At 43.4% G+C, this 22,879-nt stretch overlaps 1 protein-coding gene and 1 long non-coding RNA gene across 6 annotated transcripts; one reads left to right on the top strand and one right to left on the bottom strand.

Moving 5' to 3' along the window:
- SCNN1D (sodium channel epithelial 1 subunit delta) lies at nt 1–22,573 on the top strand. 5 transcript variants are annotated; one of them, XM_065037902.1, is made up of 14 exons: nt 1–1,163; nt 1,264–1,495; nt 14,182–14,513; nt 15,215–15,467; nt 16,170–16,363; nt 16,947–17,050; nt 17,442–17,605; nt 17,971–18,069; nt 18,500–18,617; nt 18,871–18,949; nt 19,488–19,545; nt 20,528–20,583; nt 20,922–20,997; nt 21,242–22,573. In XM_065037902.1, the coding sequence occupies exons 3-14, from the start codon at nt 14,197–14,199 to the stop codon at nt 21,650–21,652; spliced, it is 1,929 nt and encodes a 642-aa protein (XP_064893974.1). In that variant the 5' UTR covers nt 1–1,163; nt 1,264–1,495; nt 14,182–14,196; the 3' UTR covers nt 21,653–22,573. The 5 variants fall into 5 exon arrangements, with proteins under 5 accessions (XP_064893974.1, XP_064893971.1, XP_064893973.1 ...); XM_065037899.1 differs by having other exon boundaries at nt 13–144; XM_065037901.1 differs by lacking the exons at nt 1–1,163; nt 1,264–1,495 and adding an exon at nt 6,972–7,737.
- Nucleotides 11,971–16,225, bottom strand: LOC135575966 (uncharacterized). The gene is made up of 3 exons (XR_010467482.1): nt 15,580–16,225; nt 13,535–13,608; nt 11,971–12,141 (listed from the first exon to the last, which is right to left on the bottom strand). It is a non-coding gene; the product is annotated as an uncharacterized LOC135575966 (long non-coding RNA).
- Nucleotides 22,574–22,879: the final 306 nt, after the last annotated feature.

Genomic DNA, 22,879 nt, shown 5'->3' with positions numbered 1-22,879 from the left:
GGGACTTCCGCTTCCGCCCGTTCGCCGTCATGGCGGCCCGGGGGACGCTGGTGGCGCTCCGGGCAGCCGGGCGTTTACCATAGAAGAGGCTGTTGCCACAGACGAGGCTTTTACATCAGATGAGGCTGTTACCAGACCCCGCGGGTGAGGGGACAGCTCGCGCCGTTGGGAAGCCTCCTGTGTCCGGTCGCAGTGTCAAGTCACACAGAATCACAGAGTGTCAGGGGTTGGAAGTGGTCTGATGGGCTTTGGCATCACCATTCAGTTACTGTGACTTTACATAAAATTACACCTGGAAAGGATCTGAGGGTTGTCTCCTTTTTCTTTCCTGAAAAAGAGTTAGTTGTATGTGTGTTTGGTTTTTGGTTTTATTTTTTTTGGCTAGAAATCTCCTGAATCACTTCTTCAAATTCCCCGTGTTCAGAAAACGGATAAATCCAAACCTGTTTTAAGTCATTCAGTACACAGTCAATAGTTTTTGTTCCACGATTCCACCAGCAGACCCATAAAAAATACAGCAAATCATTTTGTGTCATATTCTTGCATTTGTAATGCTAAAGAAGAATAAAGCGAGTTACTCCCATGTACTTTGGAGGCCCAATGTGACAAGAAGACGTAGTGTCTGTTCAGTATTAATTTAGGATCGCATATCCAGATCATTTTACGAGACAACCCTGCAACATCCTGCTCCGCTGAAGGGAACACAGAGTTTTATGCCTCAAAGCCCTTGGCTCCCTGTCCCGCACAACTGAACGCAGCAATTTCCTCAAGGGATCATGTGAGACGCTTAAAAGATTAAACATTTTAACAACATGAGTATTGTGTTTTGTGAAACACAAAATTCCACCTGGCCTTAATGTCATTCTTGCTGCAATAAGCGTGTTGAATAAATTACACGGAAATCAAGTTCACAGGTACTTTGTGCAGAACGGGATTTAGGAGACATCGGTCACCATGGTCCTTCTCCAAGGATTCCACCTCAGTCTTTATTGTCAGGGCTCTACTAATCTGATCTCTTTGGTGATTTGAGCCCAGCTCAAGACTTGAGTTTCAGCTGTATTGAATCTGAACGCTTGTATTTCCTATTGTATTTGTTCACACACAACCACCACCAACCAATCAAAAATTCCTCTTCAAAAGACTTAAGAAATAACCCATTTGTGGTGAGCATTTAACGTCCTGGCATTTCAGTTGTTACCAATATATTGAATTGTGTGCTGGTGGAGAGGAGTTTTTTGCTCACTCCCAATGCTTTTCTTTCAGGGCTTTTGAAATTCGCAGCTCAGATGTTTGTGAAAGCGAATTTGTGCTGTTGGATTCTCCAGTTGAGTTGCCCAAAAAGTTCACAACAGACTCGCAGCCGGGACCACACGACTGCAATAAAGGATGTAACGTTTCGTGCTCTTGCAGAAGAAGCCGCCGTCTCCCATGGGAATGATTCCTGTGATGACCACGCTTCCGCTCCAGGTCCCAACAGAGGGCACTGCTATTCCAGGTACTTTTTAAACTCTTCCTTCTGTCTCTTGCCAGCGTAGCACAGGCTCTTGTCCACACTTCACTCCCCGCCGTGGGTTTGTGGGGGTTAATCAACAGCAAGAAAGGGGAAAAGAACAAATGGTTGTGATGTCAGTACCTCTTTATAATAAATGATTATACTTCAAGATAAAAAGCACTGTATAAATATAAGGTATTATTAGAATGCTATGTCAGCCTACATGTATTTCACCTAATAAATTCCCCACGACAACTCATGTGTAACACATACCTGGTTTTATACCCTTTGACCTGAGACAATGACCTTTTTTTTCATCTGCCATGCCATTTTGTCTTTTTGGGGTTTTTTTTTGTATTTACACTGGAATTCCTACTAACTCACCTAAGTCTAGAAACGTGAGAAACGTGTGAACCTGGAGACTCCAAGAAACTCTGAAGGGATTCCAGAGCTCATATTTACACCTCTCCCATTCTCTCCAATATTCCCCAACCCCGAAGTATTTAATGCATAAGTGTGTTGCCATTAACATTCCATTCCTCTGTCACCAATGTCATTCTCAACACTAATGACAATGTAGATTGAGGCTTCTCACAGCAGTTTATTTCTTCCTAGTTGTTTTCCAAGATGCAAATGAATCACACTATAGAATTTCCTCTCTCTGTAAAGCATCCTTAGTGTACTGCTATCACGTCTTGAAGGCAAATTTTCAACCTGGGCAAGAAGTCACTAGAACTTCCAAATTTATGTTATTAAATCATTAAGTGCACTAAGTAAATAAATGCATACTGCTAAATTAACTTGGAAAGCGATTAACTCCGGGACAGAGACAAGTGGGACATTGCACTATCTCATAAAGGTTGGAGTTGTTGCCCCTCAGCAGGATCACATGGGTGGTTACAGGACGGGAGAACATCTTTATGTGCTTGTGAACACAGACCTTTTGTATTATTCTTTATAAAATATGTAGCTGCCTGACTTCCGTGTTGCAGAAAATTTTCTTTTAATTCTGAGAAAAGCATTTCAAATTTTCAGGTCAGATACAAATAACAACAATCAGAATTTGTTCTGTTTGTGGTGCTTTTGGGTAAGTTCTTTGCCTCAGTTTCTCCACCAAATGAAAGTGGTACTTTATGCACTGCTCCACACTTGCAGTCAAATGAGTATTTTGAGGCTGACCTTGGAGGACAAAGAAATAATTTGAGAAAGAAAACGCAGCCCGAGGAATGTAGTGAGGGTTAATTAGTGTTTGCATGCGCTTTGTCCAGTAAGTGTGGCCACCAGCATCTGTTTAGATTGTCTAGAAAGACAGAAAACACTTGGAAGAGCAGCCATGCCTCAAGGCTGCTCAGAACTGGGGATGCTGATGAAGCAGAAAGTTCTGGTATCCCAGAAAGATGTTTGATGTGTCCTTGGGAAGCAATTTCACAGGTCCTGTTATCAACAGCCACATTACAGTGGGAACAGGAGAGAACCAGACTGCACAACTCAGTGTGTGCAGATGAACCATGACACTGAGAAACTAAATCACTGTCCCAGGGTCATGTCTGTAACAAAGAACTAACTGATCACGTTTTCCACTGTCTGAGCCCGCGTTCAGACATCCTTGACTAATCATCCTTCAGAGATATTTTTATAAGAGTACAGGACAGTAATGCTAATGACTTGGCCAGATTTAGTTCAAGTAATTACATCCCGCCTTCCTGAATTCCCTTCCAATTCCGAGTGCGTACAAGGTGCATCACTTCCATGTCTAAACGATGAGCAATGTCATTTGCATTCACACATCTTGCTGCTTTCCTATCTAAAAGTAGTTCCATTTCATCGATGGATGAAACAAGGTAAGTTTTTTTTTGTTTTGGCTTTCTCCTAAAGTGCTGCCAAGTTGGCTTGCTTTTAATCTTTGGCCAAAAGGCAGTTTAGAGATATTGGGAGATATTTGTTCTCCTTATTTTTGTTTATTTGTCCTTCTGAGGGGTTTTATTGCTTTAATCACCATAGTGGCTTTTGTGGAGTAACTTCCCTCCAGGGAATGTTTTGGCGCTATAATGCATGTTTGTTGCATAGTCTTACAGAAATGTGTTATTATCTAGTAGAACTATGTTATTTTGTAGAACTCCCCCAAACCCTTTGATTCCTTAGGAAACTAATCCTCGTCGTTTTTTTAATGCAAACTGATAACTTGTTGATAAATAGCTTCAACAGGGGTGATTATCTTGAGTTTCAGGGAAGGGCTGTGATGGTTCCCGAGTCTCACTGATTCATTCTTGATCATGAGGAAATCACAAATTGTTTTGAAGCTTAATTTTTCGTCTTGTGTCAAGAAAGGACAGTATTATTTATCTAGCTTTACTGGGAGCTTTCACACTTAATCACTTGGTGTCACCTATTGTGAGCAATCTGGACTAGAAATTCCACATCAGGAAGTGCCAAACATGAATCATCATCTTTGTTTTCCATTATCACTGCTCTTCTAGACTCATCAAGTCATTTTGGTTGGAAGAGACCCTCAAGATCATCGAGTCCAACCGTTAATCCAACACTATCACTCAACCATGTCCCTAAGAACCTCATCTGCGTATCTTTTAAACACCTCTGGGGATGGTGATCCTGGAGGTGTTTATGACAGTGATCAATGCTGTTCATTTATAGGCCAGATTAATGATTAATATTTCCAGGCATCATGCTTTTTGTGATTTACTTCATTTTCTACTGTCTGAATTGGAGAGGCAGCAGGCAAGCAGGCGGCCTTAGGTGACCCAAATAAAATGACAGGCAATTTAACCCGAGCACTGATAAATCCCCAATGAACTTGCTGATAAATCCCTGATAAACTTGCTGAAACCAGGGATTTTTTCCCTTTGGTTTCCTCTCCTGGCTGAAGTCAGGCGTAACCTCCTTCACGATGATTGACAAGGAGATGGTATCACTTGCAAAATGATTCTGGCATGTTTCTGAGTCAGAAAGAGGAAAGAAAGGTCAATGCTCTTCCTTCTCGATCCCGCGGGTACTGGGTAAGGAACTCCATCACCAGGATCTAGTTCCCATTGACCTCTCTCTCCGTCCCACGTTTCCCAAACGATAATTGTTCCGCAGCCATCAGTGGCCTTCTGATGACATCACCTTCAGATGCAAAGACAAACAGTATGACATGGCAGCTTCTCTTTGCTGTTCATCGCTTTCACTCAGAGCCTTTCACTGCTTCCGCGTGCTCTTTAGTATTTGCCATTTGTATGATTACATTGCTCTTTGTATCCACAGTGCAGCATGCCTGGGATTAGAATGTTATTAAGCTATTACCTTGCAAGATGGACCTGTGCCTTCAAAAGCCTTTATAATGGCTGTGGTTTCATTACTGCTGAACTTCCTTTAAAGCCAAGTAATCTCTACACAGATCTCTCTAGATAATCATTCTTCATAGAGATCATTTGCAATTTCATAGCAAGTTTTTGTGTCCAAATATTATTTCTTACTTGTTTAAAATACTTAGTCCAACAGGAAGATCCTGGCTGAGGTGATCAGTGGTTTGTTTTCCTCTGGTTAATTACAAGGTAAGCCTCATGGAAGGGGCTGCTTTGCTGAATTTCTTTGACAAATATGGCTCTGTCTTGACCTAGAAGAATTGTCTCCAGCGCTGACATGAGGAATTGAGCCTTTCAGTGATGAAACATTTGCTTATAGAGATTTCTAAGCGCCACAGAGTGTCTGCTAAACTTAGCCTGAGTTGTAAATCCTTGCTCTCCCACTCCACTTTCTGATCTGGTTTTTCCTTCGTGTCCCTGGAGAGAAACAGGCACGCACTGAGCACCACCGGAACGGCTGGAGCAGACGGAGAGCCTGTCAGTCCCCGTGCCATGGGTAAATGCATTCTCTTTCAGAGGAGAGAGAATTTCAGAAACAAATATCAGGTACAGGATACAAGCCCTCATGATGTACATTCAGTTCCGGAGACCTGCACAGCAAGTGCAAATTACAACTGTTCTGGATCTGTACACATCTTTATGACAAATGGTTCTAGAAGTGAAAATAATCTCAAGATCTTATCCTCGCATGCAATGAAGTGAGAAGAAAATCTCTTCTGTTAGGCAATTGTATTGCAAGGAGCTCATTTGATGAGGCCGAAATCTGTGGGGTCTGATGTAGGCAGCACCATGGCACACTGTTGGAAAGTATCTGCAGGATTGTTAAATGCACAAAGAATTGTCATCTCTTTGTCTGATACATGAGTAAGTAGTGATCGTCTTAAAATATCAGATGATATCTAGGAATACCTCTTAAAAACATATTTTTAAATACTACAGTATGACTACAACCCGTCCTGCAATTACCAAGCAGTATCAAAGCAAGAGTCATCACTGTGCTTACATGGCAGCTTACATCACCAAAGCTTTATACAAACACCAATTAACCCTCTCAACAATGCTGCAAAGTGTCATTATCTCTATTTCAGAGATGAGGCAACAGGGAGAGAGGCAGAAAGATTTGCCCAAGATTGCACAGCAAAAGAAAAGTTCAAGAGTTTAAGGCTTTCAAGTTGGTTTCTCTTTGCCCATGTTGTGGCAAACTCTGCCCTTGTCTGTGGGTAGAGTTTTGTATTTATTACCATTGCCTTTGCGGTTCTGGTAGGTGGGGAAAATCTAATATATTCTTGTTACATTTTGGTTGGTTGTTTTTTCCTTGGCAAACAGAGACCCTCCAGCAAACATGTCGTAGACTTTGAACAAACATGTTGTGAAGAGTTTGTAGACTGTATTTGGGTTTTATATGGTTCTAATTCAGCGAGAAAACATCACTAAGCCGAGTTTATCTCCTTTTGGTTACGAACCATTCCTGATCTGACTTTCAGGGGTTGTTTGGGGACTTCTGTGGAGGGTTTTCTGTTGGTGCTGAACTGACAGGTCAGACCAGGAATATTTGTGCTATTCAGGTGGACTATTCACTGCACGTTACTCATGGTGAGTCGCAGGTCATGGAAGTCACATGGCAGCATTTTTACCCTTTGTTTGGCCAGTAAAGCTTTCCTGGGCATGAAAAAAAATGAAAAACAAGTGATTAATAGCAAATCTTAGGGCTTACCAGGCAACTGGTACACCGTGTGAGAAAGCAGACCCAAACCAGACTCAGAGCACAACGACATTCGTGGGTCTCCCAGATCATCTGCTGCAATTTTAAAAGAGTCAAAAATAAGTCATCTCTGCAATCCTTACATTGCTCTAGTGTTTTGGATCGCCTTTGGCATAATTTAAAGGCTACAAAATTATCTGCTCTTTAAAGCCAGGTCTTCTCTTCAGCCACAATGCTTCCCTGAGGGTTTACCTGCATTTAGAGGATTATTATTGTGCTTTTTAAAGTTCTCAGCACTGGTGGCCTGTGTAGAGCTGTCTGTGTGTTTGCTGTTGGGTCTGTGATTTTGCAATTACCGACTCGGGCACGGATAGAGCTGTTCTGTGAGAAGGTGAAGGAATTCTTCACAAGCTGCTGATGGAAAACCTAGTATTGCACCCGAGTTTAACCCAAAAAGCATCCATCTAAAGAGGCATGACAGCTGACACAGCCACACGTAATAGCTAGTTTCAGTGACTGATTTGCTAATGACTGTTTTGCCCTTGCGCAGTTTGTTCCCGGTTTCTTCATTCCCGTCCTTCCTAGCTGCCATCCTGTAGAGCCTCTTCCTCTTGTTGACATCTGGTCCAGTTCCCAAAAGGAAAGCCTGAAGTTATTGGATTGATTAACCCCCGTGAATTGCTACCGAGCATTGCGATCTCTCTCCTGGGTACCGAGAGGGGAAGAGAACACCAGGGGAGATCTGCTTGCCTGTTGCCAGAAGGCAGGAGCCATACATACTGTCTACCAGGAGCTTGGACAACTGCCTGGGGAGATTTGGGCTTCATTTATGATGGATTTATGGTGTCTGTGATTCCAGGATGGTTGCCTCTTGCATGTCCACGGAACAAGAAGCTTTTACTGGTGTTCTCCAACCTCTGTCAGTCCTAATAGCGTCAGCATTCCTGCAGATACCACGTCTGAGCTGGAGTAGGATTAAAAACAAAAAAAATCCACTAGCAAGCAGGATTTCGCCAGCCTGTGAGTCTTTGAAACTGGCTGAGGGGCTGGCAGGTCTGAACAGGTGGAACAGCATCTATGAAGGCCTATGACTAAAGAAACAAGAACAGGAAGAGAAGCAAAAAAGCAGGTGATATCCCAGCGGGATGACAGGAGCAGCTACAGACATCTTACTCAGAGAGGTGAGTGAGTGGAAATGAACGCTTGGTCATACTGGAAGCAGGCAGCGTTTTGCTACTGAGGCTGCATTTTTAACCCTACGCGCCTCTGGCGGAGGCTTGATGAAAAGCAGAGGTTACGTGGGGCCTCCTCATAGCAAGGGGGGTAATTAAGGAATATTTAAAAGGCTGGTGACTAGCAGAATATGCATGTGCTTGTTGCTGCGATTTCTGGGTTTTGTGAGGATGCGTCTTGCTAACTCAGGCACTGCTGCCAAAGGCAGAGGACGAGGGAGCTCAGCACAGGTTCAGGAGTGTTTATCTGCTGCCTTGAGCAGGTTTGGCAGCCTTTGCAGCAACTGAAGCTGCTTTGGCGAGATGCAAACCAGCGCAAAAGGGAGAGCGAGGTACACCAATGCTATCCTATTTCTGCAGGCATAGCTTACTGTGCTTTCAAGATAGAAATCCCCTCAGCCGTGGCTCAAAGCATCACACGAGCAAAGCAATGAATGTTGGGATTGCCAGAAGAAATTTTGCTGAAAACAACTGCACCACAGAGATTCCAGGAGATGAGGAGAACACCTGAAAAATCAGAGTCAGTTCAGCAACATCTGGGACAGGATCAAAAGGAGACGTTAAGCAATGTTTGAAAGCTCTCCGGGGCAGGGACTGCTTTTGTTCTGCCTCTTGCATAGGACTGAACAAGCAGTTGGCTTCATAACACCTCTGAGTGCTGCTTCTTTCTCTTGTAGAACAGCAGAGAAAACAATTATGTTCTGCTTTGACAAGATGACAAAGTAGTTCTGGTTAGTAAGAACCAGGAAAAAATACGGGAGGCAGAGCCCAATGCGTGCCAGTTCAAGTCCATACACAGCAAACGCAAAGAGGAAAACTGGGAGTTTCCTTTTTCTAGAGTTGCCCACAGAAGTTTGGCTGCCTTGGAGTGGGAGGAGGAATAGACTGGCTCATCCAGTGGCCGTGAAGAAAGCACCAGGAGGGAGGTTCCACAAAACCAGAGGTGGCAAGTCACGGTGATTTCAGAGAGGAACACCGCGTTGGTATGCGGCGTCTCGTGTAAAGAGAGCAAATGTGGGAACATGGTTCGACAGACTAACCTGGAGCATTCCAGGAGAATAAACGCCATTCATGCAGGAACTACTAATGTGAGTAAAGCAAGATGTGCTACAAATCAAGATTAAACTGTAGATCTACAAAGCCTCAAGGCAGGAGGGTCAGGATGTGCTCCGTATCCCTTCCAGTGCTAGAGGAAGCAGGTGCCAAAGGCTCCTTGTCTCAGCTCACAGACTGAAGAACAAAATAGCAGAAAGAGTTGGGAATCTTTGGAATACACAGGCCAGCTGAGGAATAATAGACCATAATGAAACAAACAAGTGTGAGAGAGCACGATGATGTGAAACAAATGGAGCAAGGGAGAAAGTTAATAGCTGAAAGTGTGTGTGGTTAGTGGACAGCAAATGACAGACAAGTTTCCAGGATGGGATGGCGGCAGGGAAAGCTGCTACAAGTGGGGGTTTGATGTGTCATTTCAGTTTGCTAATTTGTTTTAGGCCTCTCTGTGCAATTTTCAACCAACTGGGAAAGTGTTAATGAATGAGTAGCTAAAGTGTCCTCTGTTATTCCTGTGTAAGCCAGAAACAGGGTGATTTACATGAAAATCACTTTTATCTGGCGGGTCAGCCTCACCTCACTGCAATTCAGTGTTCTGACAAGGAGCCCAGACAGCACAGCAGCTCTTGTTCTGGCCCTTTAAAATGAGATTGGACAGAATATTAATATTTGAGCATCACTGAGCTTTTCCAGTTTAACCTCTGTGACTTTTTCACTCAAGGCTGTAACAATAGCAAATGCAATTAGGGGCTGAACATTCTACATGCTGAACATGGTCTGTGCTGTTCCTCTGCTTAATGCCTGATAATAGCCAAAGAAAGATTTGCTCTGCAGAGAGCACATATGCCAGCTGTAAGGAAATATTCAATAAAAAAAATTATTGCCTGGTAGATTTCCTTATGTGCCAGAGTCCATTGCACAAGGAACATTAATTCACTAACTCTTTTGCCCATGTGAAGTAGCTCAAGTCTCCTCTCTCTGCCTGCACGGTACTCTCTGTACCTTTTTGCTGTTACTCTGAGCTGGTGCTGATACTAGGACGTGCACATATTCGAAGACATGTGTACAGTCATGATTTTCATTTCTGTTTCGGCAGAATGGGTGAGAACTGTATCATCTGTGCTGAGTATGCACGATAATGAAGGTTAGTGCAGAGCCGAGGGTCAGGAGCTTGGAAAGTTCCTTTAATACACAACAGGAATGTAAAAACTTAAAAGCAAAATGACAAGATTCCAAGACAGTAAGTCTTGGTCAGCTCATGGGATGTGATTCCATTAAGTTCAACTGGGGAGTGAATTGCAATTCATGGAAAGGTGTTTGAAGGTTCCCAGCATGGGAGGCATCATCCTGCGGCAAGCAGAACGTGTGTGCAACCACTGAGTTCTGCTGCTGCTACACTGGGCGTGCAATATATTTACTCCTTCCCTCCATCACGGTCCTATGGGCACTCAAACATTTTCTGTCCTGCTGAGAATAATTATAGCATAGCCTTTTTGCAGCTCCAAAGGACTTTCTCATGACTTATCTCCACAGCCTGTTTCTGTATTTTGAAGGAAACACCAACTTTTTAACCAGCAGAGGCATTCTCTTCCCCTCTCCTCCCAGTTCAGGATCCAGGATGGCAAACAGCAAGTGCAAACAGAACTGGTGTCTTGTCTGAGGGACGGCGCTGTCACTGCGTCCAGTCCTTCTCCATTTCCTGCTGGAAGAATCCGTGGCAGGCTCAGGAGGGCTGATGTGCTGCCAGCAGTCTCTGCACTGAGCCTGCAGCCATCATGAAGCAACAGATTTTGTCTTATGCTCATTGTGCAATAAAATTGTCAAGGATTTTTTGTTGCCATTTTCTATTGCACAATGTAGAATGAAGAGAGAAAGAAGGGTGGGGGACAAATAAATGGATGTGGCAGAATTAGATTTTCGGGGTTCTGAGTTTTTTAATGAAAGTTTAACTAATCTCTTCATCAATCAGTGACATGTAGCTCTGCTGTAGCTGTTCATTCAAGAGCAAATTGCCTTATTTTAAAGAGAAGTTTAATTTTTACACCCCAAACACTGGCTTTTAAAAATGTAAAACACTTTCCAAATATTTTTGTGACATTTCCTTTTAATACCAAAGACAAAGAAGAGTAAAATATGTTGATAGCAGCTGTTTAGTAGGATTCTGAACTTTGGAATAACCGTTTTAAAAATTGAGATTAAGGTTCTAAATGGTTTGTTATTCTAAAACAAAATCCAGCACAAAGCAATTGTTAAAGATGTGAACAGGGCTGCGATCAGTCAAAATCAGATTAATACCTTTTCCTTCATCTTTGTCCTTTCTCCCTTGTTTTTGAATCTGATTTCACAAGAAATTTCGAATGTCTCTGCAAACAAGAGTATTTCACAACTGCCAGTGTAACAGAAGATCTGCTTCCAGCCAATTTTAAAGGGCAGGCAGGAGCTCTGCTGGTCTGATTTCGAGCTCTAAACATTATCCGTATCCAGTGAATTAATATTTTCACATAACAAGCTTCTTGCAAAACCCTTGCAGAGCTGTTTTCCAGCTGGGCAGATGCCAGGACTAATTATGCAAGCGATCCGAGGTGCTTGTCTTTTAGCAGTCCCAGAATTCCAAATCTACTTCTGTGTTCCTTAGGCAGATTTTCACAAGCCTTAACTAAGCAGTGTTACAAAACCGGGGTGTTCCGATCGAAATTGAGTGTCATGGTTGATTTAGTGTATTCAAGCCTCAACATCTGAAGAGTTAAATCCTTAGCGAGTAGGGGATAGCCCACGAGAGATGAGAGTCTTGGAGAAGCAGGAAGAAATCCAGTGCTGTGTGTGCCGTAGACTGAGTAGCTGATCATTTGAGATTACACCAAGGTATGTAATTCCTCAAGCACACCTATGGAAACCTTAATGGCTTCAATTACTAGTGATCATGCAAGCCTCCGGAAACCGGGAAAAGAAGGCAGAAATGTAGTTCCTTGATGGGAGAGTTCAATGCGGAAAGAACCTTATAGGATCCGTGGTTACCTCCCTAGGTATTTGTAGAAATTATGGCTAAAAAGCTATTCTAGCCATTAAAAAAAGACGACACACCACCACCACTCAAAACAACTTTTAACTCAAGTGTAAGCTTCATGTTAACTTGTTAGTCCAGTTCATTCACTTCCTATTGTTCCCTGGATCATGCTTTGAATAATTTCCGTGATCTGTTCAAGTCCTGCCCCTTTTGATGTCATCGATTGGATCCATATAGACTGGACAGCTCCAATGCCGCAGGGAGAAACCCGAGAGCTCTGGACCAGGACTTGCCTTCTGGTGAGGAGAAAGCCGAAGGCTGAGTTTAGTGGCTGCTCTAAACACTCAGAGATAGAGTTTCTGCCAAGGTACCGTGGGATGGTGGTTTGCAATTTGCTCTTGATTGTTTTGCTGTGTATTTCTCTCTCTATATATATATATTTATATGTGCTTGAGATATAGATACCTATACACGTGGTTAAATAATTGACTACATGACATTCACGTATAAGTGTTTATTATGGTTTGAGCATCAAGTTGCTGTGATACGCGACCATATACTTGTGTGCCGTTGCTATATATTAAACTTCCACTGACATTCTTATCACCTGCAGCCTCTCTCCAGGCACTTACACACACGAGACAGGCAGCTGCTCACGTTTTGTCAAGTCCCTGGGTACAATTGCTGCGTTAAAGAAATTACTGGTGGGCTGATTTGGGAGACCAGTAGAGAGAGGATGTTCTGTTGCCTGTACACACGTGTTTTGAAACATTCGCTCTGTTATTTTGCATTATCGTGGTTTTTTGTAGTTGTTTTAAGAATGCAGATTCAGATGGTATGAGCTAACTAGCTGTAGAGCCTTAAAAACCAGATCAGAATGTCTGAAAACTGTCTGTGAAAGCCATGGTTTGAATGTTTACAGGTTTGGGGGCTTTTTAATTCAAAATCAAACACTTTTTCTATGTAGAGATTTGATTTAGCATTTACTTCTGGTAACTTTTACTATTTTTTCCTGTCTTTCTCATTAAAGCAAGGCTGACAAGTGAGATTAATACAACAAGAACAAATTAAATTTTCCTGGTTTAGTCTCACACAAATTTCATTCCTACTTTAAAATACCCTACATATTCAAGGACTCGTTCAATCTATTTCTTAACATACACTGCAGGCTTATTTTCCTTTTTTCTCATCTAAATCAAACAAGAAAGAAATAATAAGATAGAGGTTGAACATACAAATCAGCTTGGGCTTCCTGTACTTGTGCAGTGGCGAGTACATCTAAAATCTGATGGTCACTGTTCAGTTTAATTATAAAAATATAAAGGGGGTACATAAGCCTCTGAGTTAGTTTTGTATTATTATTAAACAATATCTTTGGTTTTTTGATTTTTATTTGGAGTTCAGGTTAGAGCAATGTGTCGTACTCAGTAAACTTCTCTTAATAGCATAATAGGTGGGGTGATTCACAGAGTGCTGTAATGTTGGAAAATCACATATTGCACGACTTAGTGTCATGTTCAGTAAGCGGAACTACGTCACCATTAGTCTGATGCCCCAAACTGGTACTAAAACCCAGGAAGGTGTCCTCAGTCTGGGCTGGCTAAAGCATATGAGCGTAAATAACGTTCACACTTTCATCAGCATAAAGTCTGGAATTATCTAGAGTAGCACAGTAATTGTTTTACTTACAGTGACAAAGGAGATATGGATTTTGATTTCCAGTTGTGCCTCTCTTCTCAGGCGATTTTCAGTTTACCTCCGTTCTGCAGAATAAGAGATCATACAGCAGAATTTGAATCTGAATCTTGATTTACCACTTTAATTCACTTGAAAGTTGGATTTGCCCCAGTTCCTTGACATAAGGATGAATCCATATCGCTGGTTCTGAGACAGCCTTGTCTCAGGCCCACAGGCCAGCGTGTTTCTCTAGCAATACACTCATTAATCAGTTCCAGATCTGTATTAACGCAGGGTGACGCACCCTTTCAGAGTTAACCGTTGGTCCTTAGTGTTCTTAGAAAGAAGAAAACTACACACCCCTTGGGCTGCAGACTTGTGGATTAGTCACTTGGGCTTTGCATACACACACTAACAGAGAAGTCATCATGTGAGCGGGGTACAGTCCTCGAGCTACTCGAGGGCAGCAGCACACAGAACTTTTGACCTCTTTGTCGCTTCCTGGTGTCCAAACCCTGGATGATGAGTGTCACCTCACAGTTATTTTCAGCTTTTGCTACTGGCAAACTCATTGGCACCCTGTCTGACAGAGTCCAGAGACTGGCCATAGTCTTTCTAACAAGGTAGTAAGATTATTTTGTTTCCTTCCTACTGAACAGAAACAGACATAGAGGATGGAGCAGGAAGTGGCAAGAGAAGAGGAGAAGAAAGAAGGCTTGATTGAGTTTTACGATTCCTTTAAGGATATGTTTGAGTTCTTCTGCAAGAACACAACGATCCACGGCACCATCCGCCTCGTGTGCTCGGGCAGCAATAGGATGAAAACAGCTTTTTGGACGCTGCTTTTTCTGGCCAGCTTTGGCATGTTATACTGGCAATTTGCACTGATGTTCAACCAATACTGGGCCTACCCTGTCGTCCTGACCATGTCAATGCATTCAGAGCCCAAGATGTTTCCAGCTATTACCATCTGCAATCTGGACCCATACAGGTAGTTCGTTCTTCCCCCTTGACTCTAGTTGTGTTTTCTTCAGGGGAAGGTTCAGCAACCTTCTGGCTGCAGCCTGGAGGAGGCTGGAGGCAGAGAGAAGTCTCTGCCTAACAAAGCTGGAAAAGGACTATTGTTATTTCCAAACTGGTTTTAAGATAAGATCTTGTTGGGAATTGTGCAAGAGCATGTAGCAGTTTGTTTCGCGCACTGAGTCAGAATAGAGGGAACTCTGCCTTGTGACTTGGTGCAAGCTGCTAACTGATTCTGTGCCCTGATAAAAAACAGTCTTTCTCTGAAAAACATGGCTACTGCGTGTATTCATTCCTAAGTAAAGTACTGATCTCTGGAGTGGTGCATGCTAGAGCTGATTCTGCTTGGTTTCCAATTACATAGCAGAGAAATTAGGTAATGATGTCCTTGGAATAATTATCTAATTGACTACTTTGTGCAGCTGATGCTACAAGTTCTGAGGTTTTTAGTGGAGGATCCAGCAACTGAAAATTAAGCTACTGGAGCTCCTAATAAACTTATTGAAATTAGGTATGCAAAATATAGGCACTGTAATTGCTGCCTTTTCTCACACAGGCATCAAAGTCTGCAGAGACCTTTCCATAGGTACTGTGAAGGTACATAAAATAAAGTGGTTTTGTGTAATAGAAATGTGAATGCTCACGAATAGCTAACACTTCTGTTCCTTGCAGATTTGAACTGGTTAACGAACATTTGGTTCAACTGGACCGCATGGCAGAGGAATCTATTACTTTTTTATATGGCGTCAACACCTCAGCCAGCTTATTCCGCATAAACGAGAAAAATGTCTATATAAAAGACTTGTCAAACATCAGCAATCTCAGCAGATCGAGTTTCAAGCTGAGCCAGAACTTCTCCCTCTTGAGAATGCCTGACCACAGTAACATGTCAGGGAAGAACCATTACAGTGTAGGATTCAAGCTGGTAAGCGCATGCCTTCTCTTTGAGCTTTTCATCTGGTTATGGACACGAGCAGAGAGGACAGAGCGGGGGGGGAACCCTCTGACAGGGGGGACTGGGACCCATCCCAACGTACCTGAGCAAGCAAGCAGGGAAAGCTCACAGATGTGGCCACATCCAACCAAGAGTTCAGCTCATCAGGCAAGATCCTGGCGATGAGGCAGGTTTAAGTTGAGGCCAGGACATTGTTCCACTGGATCAAAAGCATCTGTGGTGAGGCAGAAGAACACCAACAGCTCCACAGCACAGACCAAACAGGCTAAAAGTCCTGGGCTGGGCTTAAATATGCTTCTGGGCCAATGGGGAGAGGGTGTGGGTGGAGGTCCCAGGTGAGGCTGATCAGGGCTAATAAGACCTAATAGTGCAGTTAGGGCCCTGACAAGGCTCTCACAATGTACATTGAAAAAAATGATTGAAAAACCAGATGGTTTCAGTGTTGTGTAGTGACAGTTTGGAGGATGTTTCAGGAAAGCCTGTCCCTGCCTCTGACAGTTTATGCTGGTTACTAGGACTCTTGTGAAGTGAAACAAAAGCAAAATCAATGATCTTGCACAGCCCACCCACTTGTAAAGTCCTTCTGGCAGTGACAAATTCAGCAACCAATGGCAGCAACAGGCTGTCATGTCCTGGCTGTGCTCAATGCCTCCCTCTCTTGTTTTCTTCCAGTGCAATGCCACCGGTGGGAATTGCTTCTATAAGACCTATTCGTCTGGGATGGATGCAATTCTCGAATGGTACAGATTTCACTACATGAATATCATGTCCCAGCTACCAGTTATAATCAACATTTCCGATCATGAGGAGCAAATAGAAGATATGGTCTACTCCTGTCAGTATGATGGGGAGCCCTGCAGACCTGGGTACGTTACTTCTTGAGGCGCTAATTGTGATTTCAGCAGAACTCAGGGACTTGGGAGACAAAAACGGATCCTACACTGTCAGGCAATGCAGCCACTGCTCCTCGTGGTGCACTGCCGAGCTTAACCCTTGTGGAGGTCGGACTCAAAGAAATAACAGCTTTACATGGTCATAGTGTGGGGCTAGGAACCTAGAAATCAGCATTCTGCTTTTCCTTCCACCAAGTAGACTAAATTTTTCCCTGTGTTCACCCAGCTCTTCTCACAAACTCTTAGAAACTGCTGGGATGTGAAGGCCGACTTGGCCAGGGAAGTTCAGCGTGTATTGGAACACACAGGGAAAAATTTCGTCTAGTTGATGGAAGGAAAAGCAAGTCAGAACTCTAAATGTGAGGCATGTGTTTGCCGCTCTGCCTGGAACCCTGGCTGAGCAGTGACTTGCTGTGCACCTGATTTTTCCTTGTCTCCAGTGAGCTAACGACTCTTTCCCATAGGCAGTCCTGTACACACACAACACATCCTACAGAGAAGTAAAAGTATTGCTACACTCATGATTAAAACCCATCAAAATCTCTCTTGATTTCAGTGACTATGTTCACTTTCACCACCCAGTCTTTGGAAGCTGCTATACTTTTAACAGCAAGGGAACAGACTCTTTTTGGACAGCTACAAAACCAGGAATTCCTTATGGTGAGTTATTTGGCAAAGAGTGGGAAGAAGAGCTAAAGTTAATATAATTTGGCTGTAGATTAAATATGTCTTCTATACATACTGATATGTAGCCCTCTCTTCTAGTCTGGTGGCAGAAATTATTCACTGTATTTGCTTGCTTCCCTCACCACGTGTACATGATACCCATATCAGCCATATCTTAAAACAAGCAGAATATTATTGCAGATTTGGAACAGGCTGGTGCAATTGCCACCTGACCGCTCTGACCACCAGATCAATAAGGAAAAAAAATGGCTCTTCCATGAGCTAAACCAGCAATTTGACCAGTGCTGAGGATTCAAGACATAGTGGTGTTCCTATTTTAGCCCAAAATAAGTTCTCATATGCTTCCCTTTTCCTCGGTTTGCAGGACTTTCCCTTATCCTGAGAGCTGAGCAGAAGGATCACATCCCACTCTTGTCTACAGTAGCAGGTGTGAAGGTCATGATACACAACCACAATCAGACCCCGTTCCTTGAGCACGAAGGCTTTGACATCAGACCAGGCATCGCAACGACCATCGGCATTCAGCAGGTAAACCCTCAGGACACTGGGGCCTGATTTGTTTTACACCAAGACTCTTACGCCTCTTACATCTCATTCCAGCTCTGCGCAGGGGGCTGCATGTGTATATTAGGATGAGAACGAACATTCAGAAGTGATTTAGTTGTTTTGATGTGATGAGTTATTTACTGCTTGTCAGCTGAGCAGTGACTGACCACATGCTACCTTTGCCCTGTGACTTTATATATTTTATTAGCAAGTTATAGCTTGGCTGTTCACATATAGTACTCCACTTCCTGTCCTTTATAGGATGCTCCGTGCAGTTAAGTTCAGATGGTGATGGCTAGACCCAATTAAAGCTCCTAATCACCCAAGCCTCTTTTCTGTGTCCACAGGATGAGGTGAATCGCCTGGGTGGCAATTATGGGAAATGCACAACTGATGGCAGTGATGTGAATGTTAAACTCCTGTACAACAACTCCTACACCCTGCAGGTATTGTCCGAGCGGCTTACTCAGAGTACATTGATAGCAAACAAGTCATACCTTACTCTCCAGGGAGCTTTTAGAAATCATAGGGTTCATTGCTGGAGAGAACAGAGAGATTCGTGCCCGTCTGGAAAGAAGCTCACAAACAGGGTGTTACAACTTGGAGTGTGGTTTTGGTTCTAGACGTTTGGGCTGTTTAACTGAGGTGTTACTGGGCATAATGAAAAAGGGAGCTGGGGAAAATTCTGTCTCACTGAGTTTAATACTGTTTTCAGAGGTAAAGACAAGGAATGAAAAGTGAAAACCTGTTGCATCGTCATGCTCTACTAATGGTTGGTGTCTTTTTGCAGTAACAAAATCTGTACATTGTCTCGTAGAAGCTGGAACGCACTCGAGAATTTCTGGCTTATCCAATCTGTGAAACTTTATTTTCCAGGCTTGTTTGCACTCCTGCTTTCAGCACATAATGGTTCGAAAATGTGGCTGTGGCTATTACTACTACCCACTGCCTCCCGGTGCCCAATACTGTGACTACAATAAGCAGCCTGCGTGGGGTAAGAGCAAAAAACTACTTCCTACCCCTGCCTGCAATACTCACTGGTTACGTGACTCCTTAGATCATCACCCTTCTCTTTATGCCTGTTTCCTGCTTTTCTCCCATCACTGAATCCAGCCTCTCTGTGTATTTACATGGATAGTGAGCCCAGGTCTCTCTGAGGGTGCTGTGTGCTTGCAAAGGGCAAGCGAGGACAGAGGTTTTGGTAACCTTGCGTTTTCTGAGTGTGTTCCTCCCGTTTCTTTCCCCAGGTCACTGCTTTTACCAGCTCTACAACAGGCTCAGAAATCATCACCTGAATTGTTTTGACCAGTGCCCCAAACCTTGCCGGTAGGTCACAGAATTAAAGCACAAGAAATGCCCAGCTTGCAGGGGATTTTCTGAACCAGATTTCAGTTTGATGTTTGAGCCCCAGTGCTGCAAAAGGAAAAACATGACAGCATTAGACAGCTTAAATAAGAACTTTGTGTGTGCATGACAGCAGAGAGGAGAAATGGTTTTCTTCACACTGAAATAATTTAGTAAGCTCAAGCCAAATTGTGTCATTTTTCAATCTATATTACTTTTCTTGGTTCACCTTTTTATTGTAGGTCAAAGTTAAAATGGAAAGACATAAGTCTTTATATCAAATATTTTGGTTTTGAGTGCATCAAAGAAAAGTTGTCAGGATGTTGAAACTATTCTAGTTTTGCTCCTGATCTCAACTATTTTCAGGCAACCTCAGGTTTTATTTGCTAGGCTGACTTAAAAACTTTTTCCAAGGTTCTCAGGAGCTGTTTCTGCTTTGGGCAAGTAGCTAGCGTTGCTAAACTCCTTCACGTATTCACTTTTAAATGCCAAATCGTAATCTCCATTTGTATCTTATCAGGGAATCGCTGTACAAGGTGTCAGCTGGGACAGCGAAATGGCCATCAACCAAGTCTCAGGTACTCCATACAAACAACTGCTACCTTTGCTGGGTACTGTATTTACTGTGGCTGCTGCAACATCCAAGTTAAGGGTGAAAACAATGACTCAGCAGCAAGAGAAGTGGCAAATAAATCAAACTGGTCTAAAACCTGGGCCCAAGGGAATGACCCTGTAGTTAAGATGCCAGACTAAGGTGCTCGAGAGGTACATTCAGTTCCAGCTCTAATCCAAACTTCCTCATGACCTTAAGCAATTCACCTCACTGCCTCAGTTCCCACCTGCGAGATGGAGTTACTGACGTTGTGCTCGCAGCGGCTGTTGCGGTGTCACAACTCATGACTGTGGGTGAGGAGCTGCAGGGCTGCGATGGAAACTCGTGAGTCAGTGGGTGACTTCTTGCCATTGCTCGTGTTCTGACATTAAATGGCCATTCACGCTGTGTGACCAGCTAATTAATTCATGTGAAACAGGTGATAATGTAGATGTAAATACAACTGACACATTTTAAAAGAGGAAATTATTTGGTGGAGTTGTCATTAAAGGCAGCATTTAAGAACCGGAATACTACACACACTGAAAATATCCCCGTGTATTTCCTAGCTGTTCTGGCAAATATAGCTACTGCTTGATAGCTGTCACTGTATAGTATATTTAGGCTGGATATTAGAAAGAAATTCTTTACAGAGAGAGTGGTCAGGCATTGGAATGGCTGCCCAGGGACGTGGTGGACTTGCCGTCCCTGGAGGTTTTTAAACTGAGATTGGACATGGCACTTAGTGCCATGATCTAGTAAACGGACTAGAGTTGGACCAAGGGTTGGACTGGATGATCTCTGAGGTCTTTTCCAACCCAGTTCTGTGATTCTGTATGTTATAAACAAATCAATTACATCCTTTTTCATTATTTGAAATAGCCATTTTGTTGCTTATGAAATGTATATTTACAAAATATTAAACACGTATAATATTAAACGGATAACAAACCTGTGCTCTGCTGCAGGACTGGGTCCGCCAAGCCCTGAGGCACCAGAACGGCTATAACTCCACCAGCAACAGGTCAGTCCCGGCGAGAAGGTGCTGCTGTTCAAACTGTGGATTAACTCTTCCTCCGTGCAGGATTCTAGATGTTAGACTGGAAAGGGAGGACAAGACAAAAACCTAGAGGGTCAGCCAATAAATTCCCATCTTTCCTGACAACACTGTCAGAGTCACTTCTGTGACGTTTTTTCCAAGCTCATGTTAAACACCTTCAGGAAGAAAGTTGAGTGAGTGGTGAAATGTGTTTCCTGGCAAGCAGCGGGTAGAATGGAGAGCAGAATTCCAGCTGTATCTTCCAGCAGGTGACGCCACGAGGACATCCCACCAGTGCTAACTGCTCCCTTTCTGCCCCGCAGGAAGGATATTGCCAAGGTGACCATCTTCTACCAGCAGCTGAACTACCAGTCTGTGAACGAGTCGCCTTTACTCTCAGTAGGTTGCACTACATCAACTCAAAACATCGTTAATTGTCGTTAGTTACGGGTGTGGTTGGAGAGAGGATTATTTACAGCCCCCAAGATGGGATGGGATTATTCTTCTTAAGAAAGAGACTTAAAGAATTCACATTTTACGCAGTCACACAAATGGCAACTGACCTGCTGGCAATACACAATAATTTCATGTTCCCAGAGCTCATCCGGGTTTGCTAAACACAACCCTTTGCTTCTTTCCACAGGTGAATCTGCTTCTGTCCAGCATGGGAAGCCAGTGGAGTCTCTGGTTTGGATCCTCGGTGTTATCTGTAGTTGAAATGTTCGAGCTGCTTGTAGATACACTCGTCTTGTCTCTCCTCTTCTGCTACCAAAGCTTCAGGGCAAAGAAGACACTGAAAGTAACTCAAACTCCGACCATCCCCAGCGTGAGCTTGGCCTTAGAAAACTACCGAGTTGTGCAAGAAGAAGCTGGAATAGGTGATGATTCTGCTCAGCCTCACCCGGCTGGAGCGACTGTTGCCATGAAAAACAGTGACCTGCACCTTCAGCTGTTCTCCGGCAAGGTGGAATTGCCAGAGCTTTGCCCGACCGTGGTGCTGAATGGATTTAGACACACGCAGGACAGCGCTTCGGAAAGGGAACTGAACAGCTGAGGATCCCTTTGTGTGCACAAAGTGGGGGATTGAAACTCCCGCAGCACTCAGGTGCTGTCACAAAGGTCACAACCAGAAACGTTCTGGGTCCACGAGCTGTTAGCACCTCCACGCCACACTGCTCCTGCAGGTTTGGCGTTAAACCATCCGTGTGTCCCGGATTCGGGCATCACACCATGTCCTTTTGTTCCTAACGAGTATCCAGGGAGGGGAGGACTGTACTTCTGCTCTCAGGGATACTCATAGAATCCTCATAGAAAGCCTGTTCATCGCTTTTTAACTTTGAAACCCTTGTTAGGAAATCAGGCTGTGGCTTCAGACAGGCCCATCTACATTTCACACGTGTACTCCAGCAAAACGTCGGCCTGGCCGGTACTGGAAGCATTTCCAATAATCCAAGGAGCGGGTGCTCGTATCAGTGTTGTCTGGAGGATGACAGAGCCTGTAATAACGAGAGGGGGCTCTAATTACAGCTGTGTGTCCCCGACCCCTCTGTCCTTAACCTACCGCTGCTGGGTTTTGAGGACGATGCACTGAATGCTGCTGCTGAGATGCTTTTAGACTTCACCCAGGTTATTTCAAACGAGACTCTCTGTCTTAGAGGAAAGGAAAGAGAAGTGGGGTTGATAACTTTTTTATGTCACAGACGAAGCATCTGACTTATTTAGAAGATTAAAACAATGCTGCGTTTTTGTTGCAGTCCGTTTATAAATAGAGACGTTTTAATGTTAATATTTGACAGTAACTTATGTGTACATAAAATAACACGTTTATTTTTGATGATGGTGTTTGCACAGAAGCATTTTACTCTGTTATAAACTTGTTTATGACTTTCTGTAGAAAACAGGAGTTGACACGAAACCAACGAGCTTTGTTTTGTAACTTTTTTAAATAATAAAATGCTCTGAATACAGACTATGACCAGGAGTTCAGTTCGACTTCATTTTGCCTTCAGCCAATATTTGGGTTTGTTACTGCCTATTGTTACTTCAAAGTCTTTTTCAAAACGTCCAGACCTTACCTGTAGAAGCCTAAACAGGGACAAATTGGGAGCAGAGTTTTGGTTGTAGACACAGAGGTGGGATCCTCATAGCAAGGTACAAATCCAAAGTCCCATGTGTTCCCTGCTGCAAACTGCACGGCAGCGCCTGTGCAGGTGTGAGCAGCAGTTTGCCAGATAAATGAGATATTTTAAACCTTCTCATACTAAAGTGCTTCACTGACTTG

The sequence above is a fragment of the Columba livia genome, chromosome 21 (assembly GCF_036013475.1).
Source record: "Columba livia isolate bColLiv1 breed racing homer chromosome 21, bColLiv1.pat.W.v2, whole genome shotgun sequence".
Taxonomy (NCBI): domain Eukaryota; kingdom Metazoa; phylum Chordata; class Aves; order Columbiformes; family Columbidae; genus Columba; species Columba livia.
The sequence above is the reverse complement of the archived record's forward strand: the minus strand, read 5'-3'. Positions and strand labels throughout refer to the sequence as shown.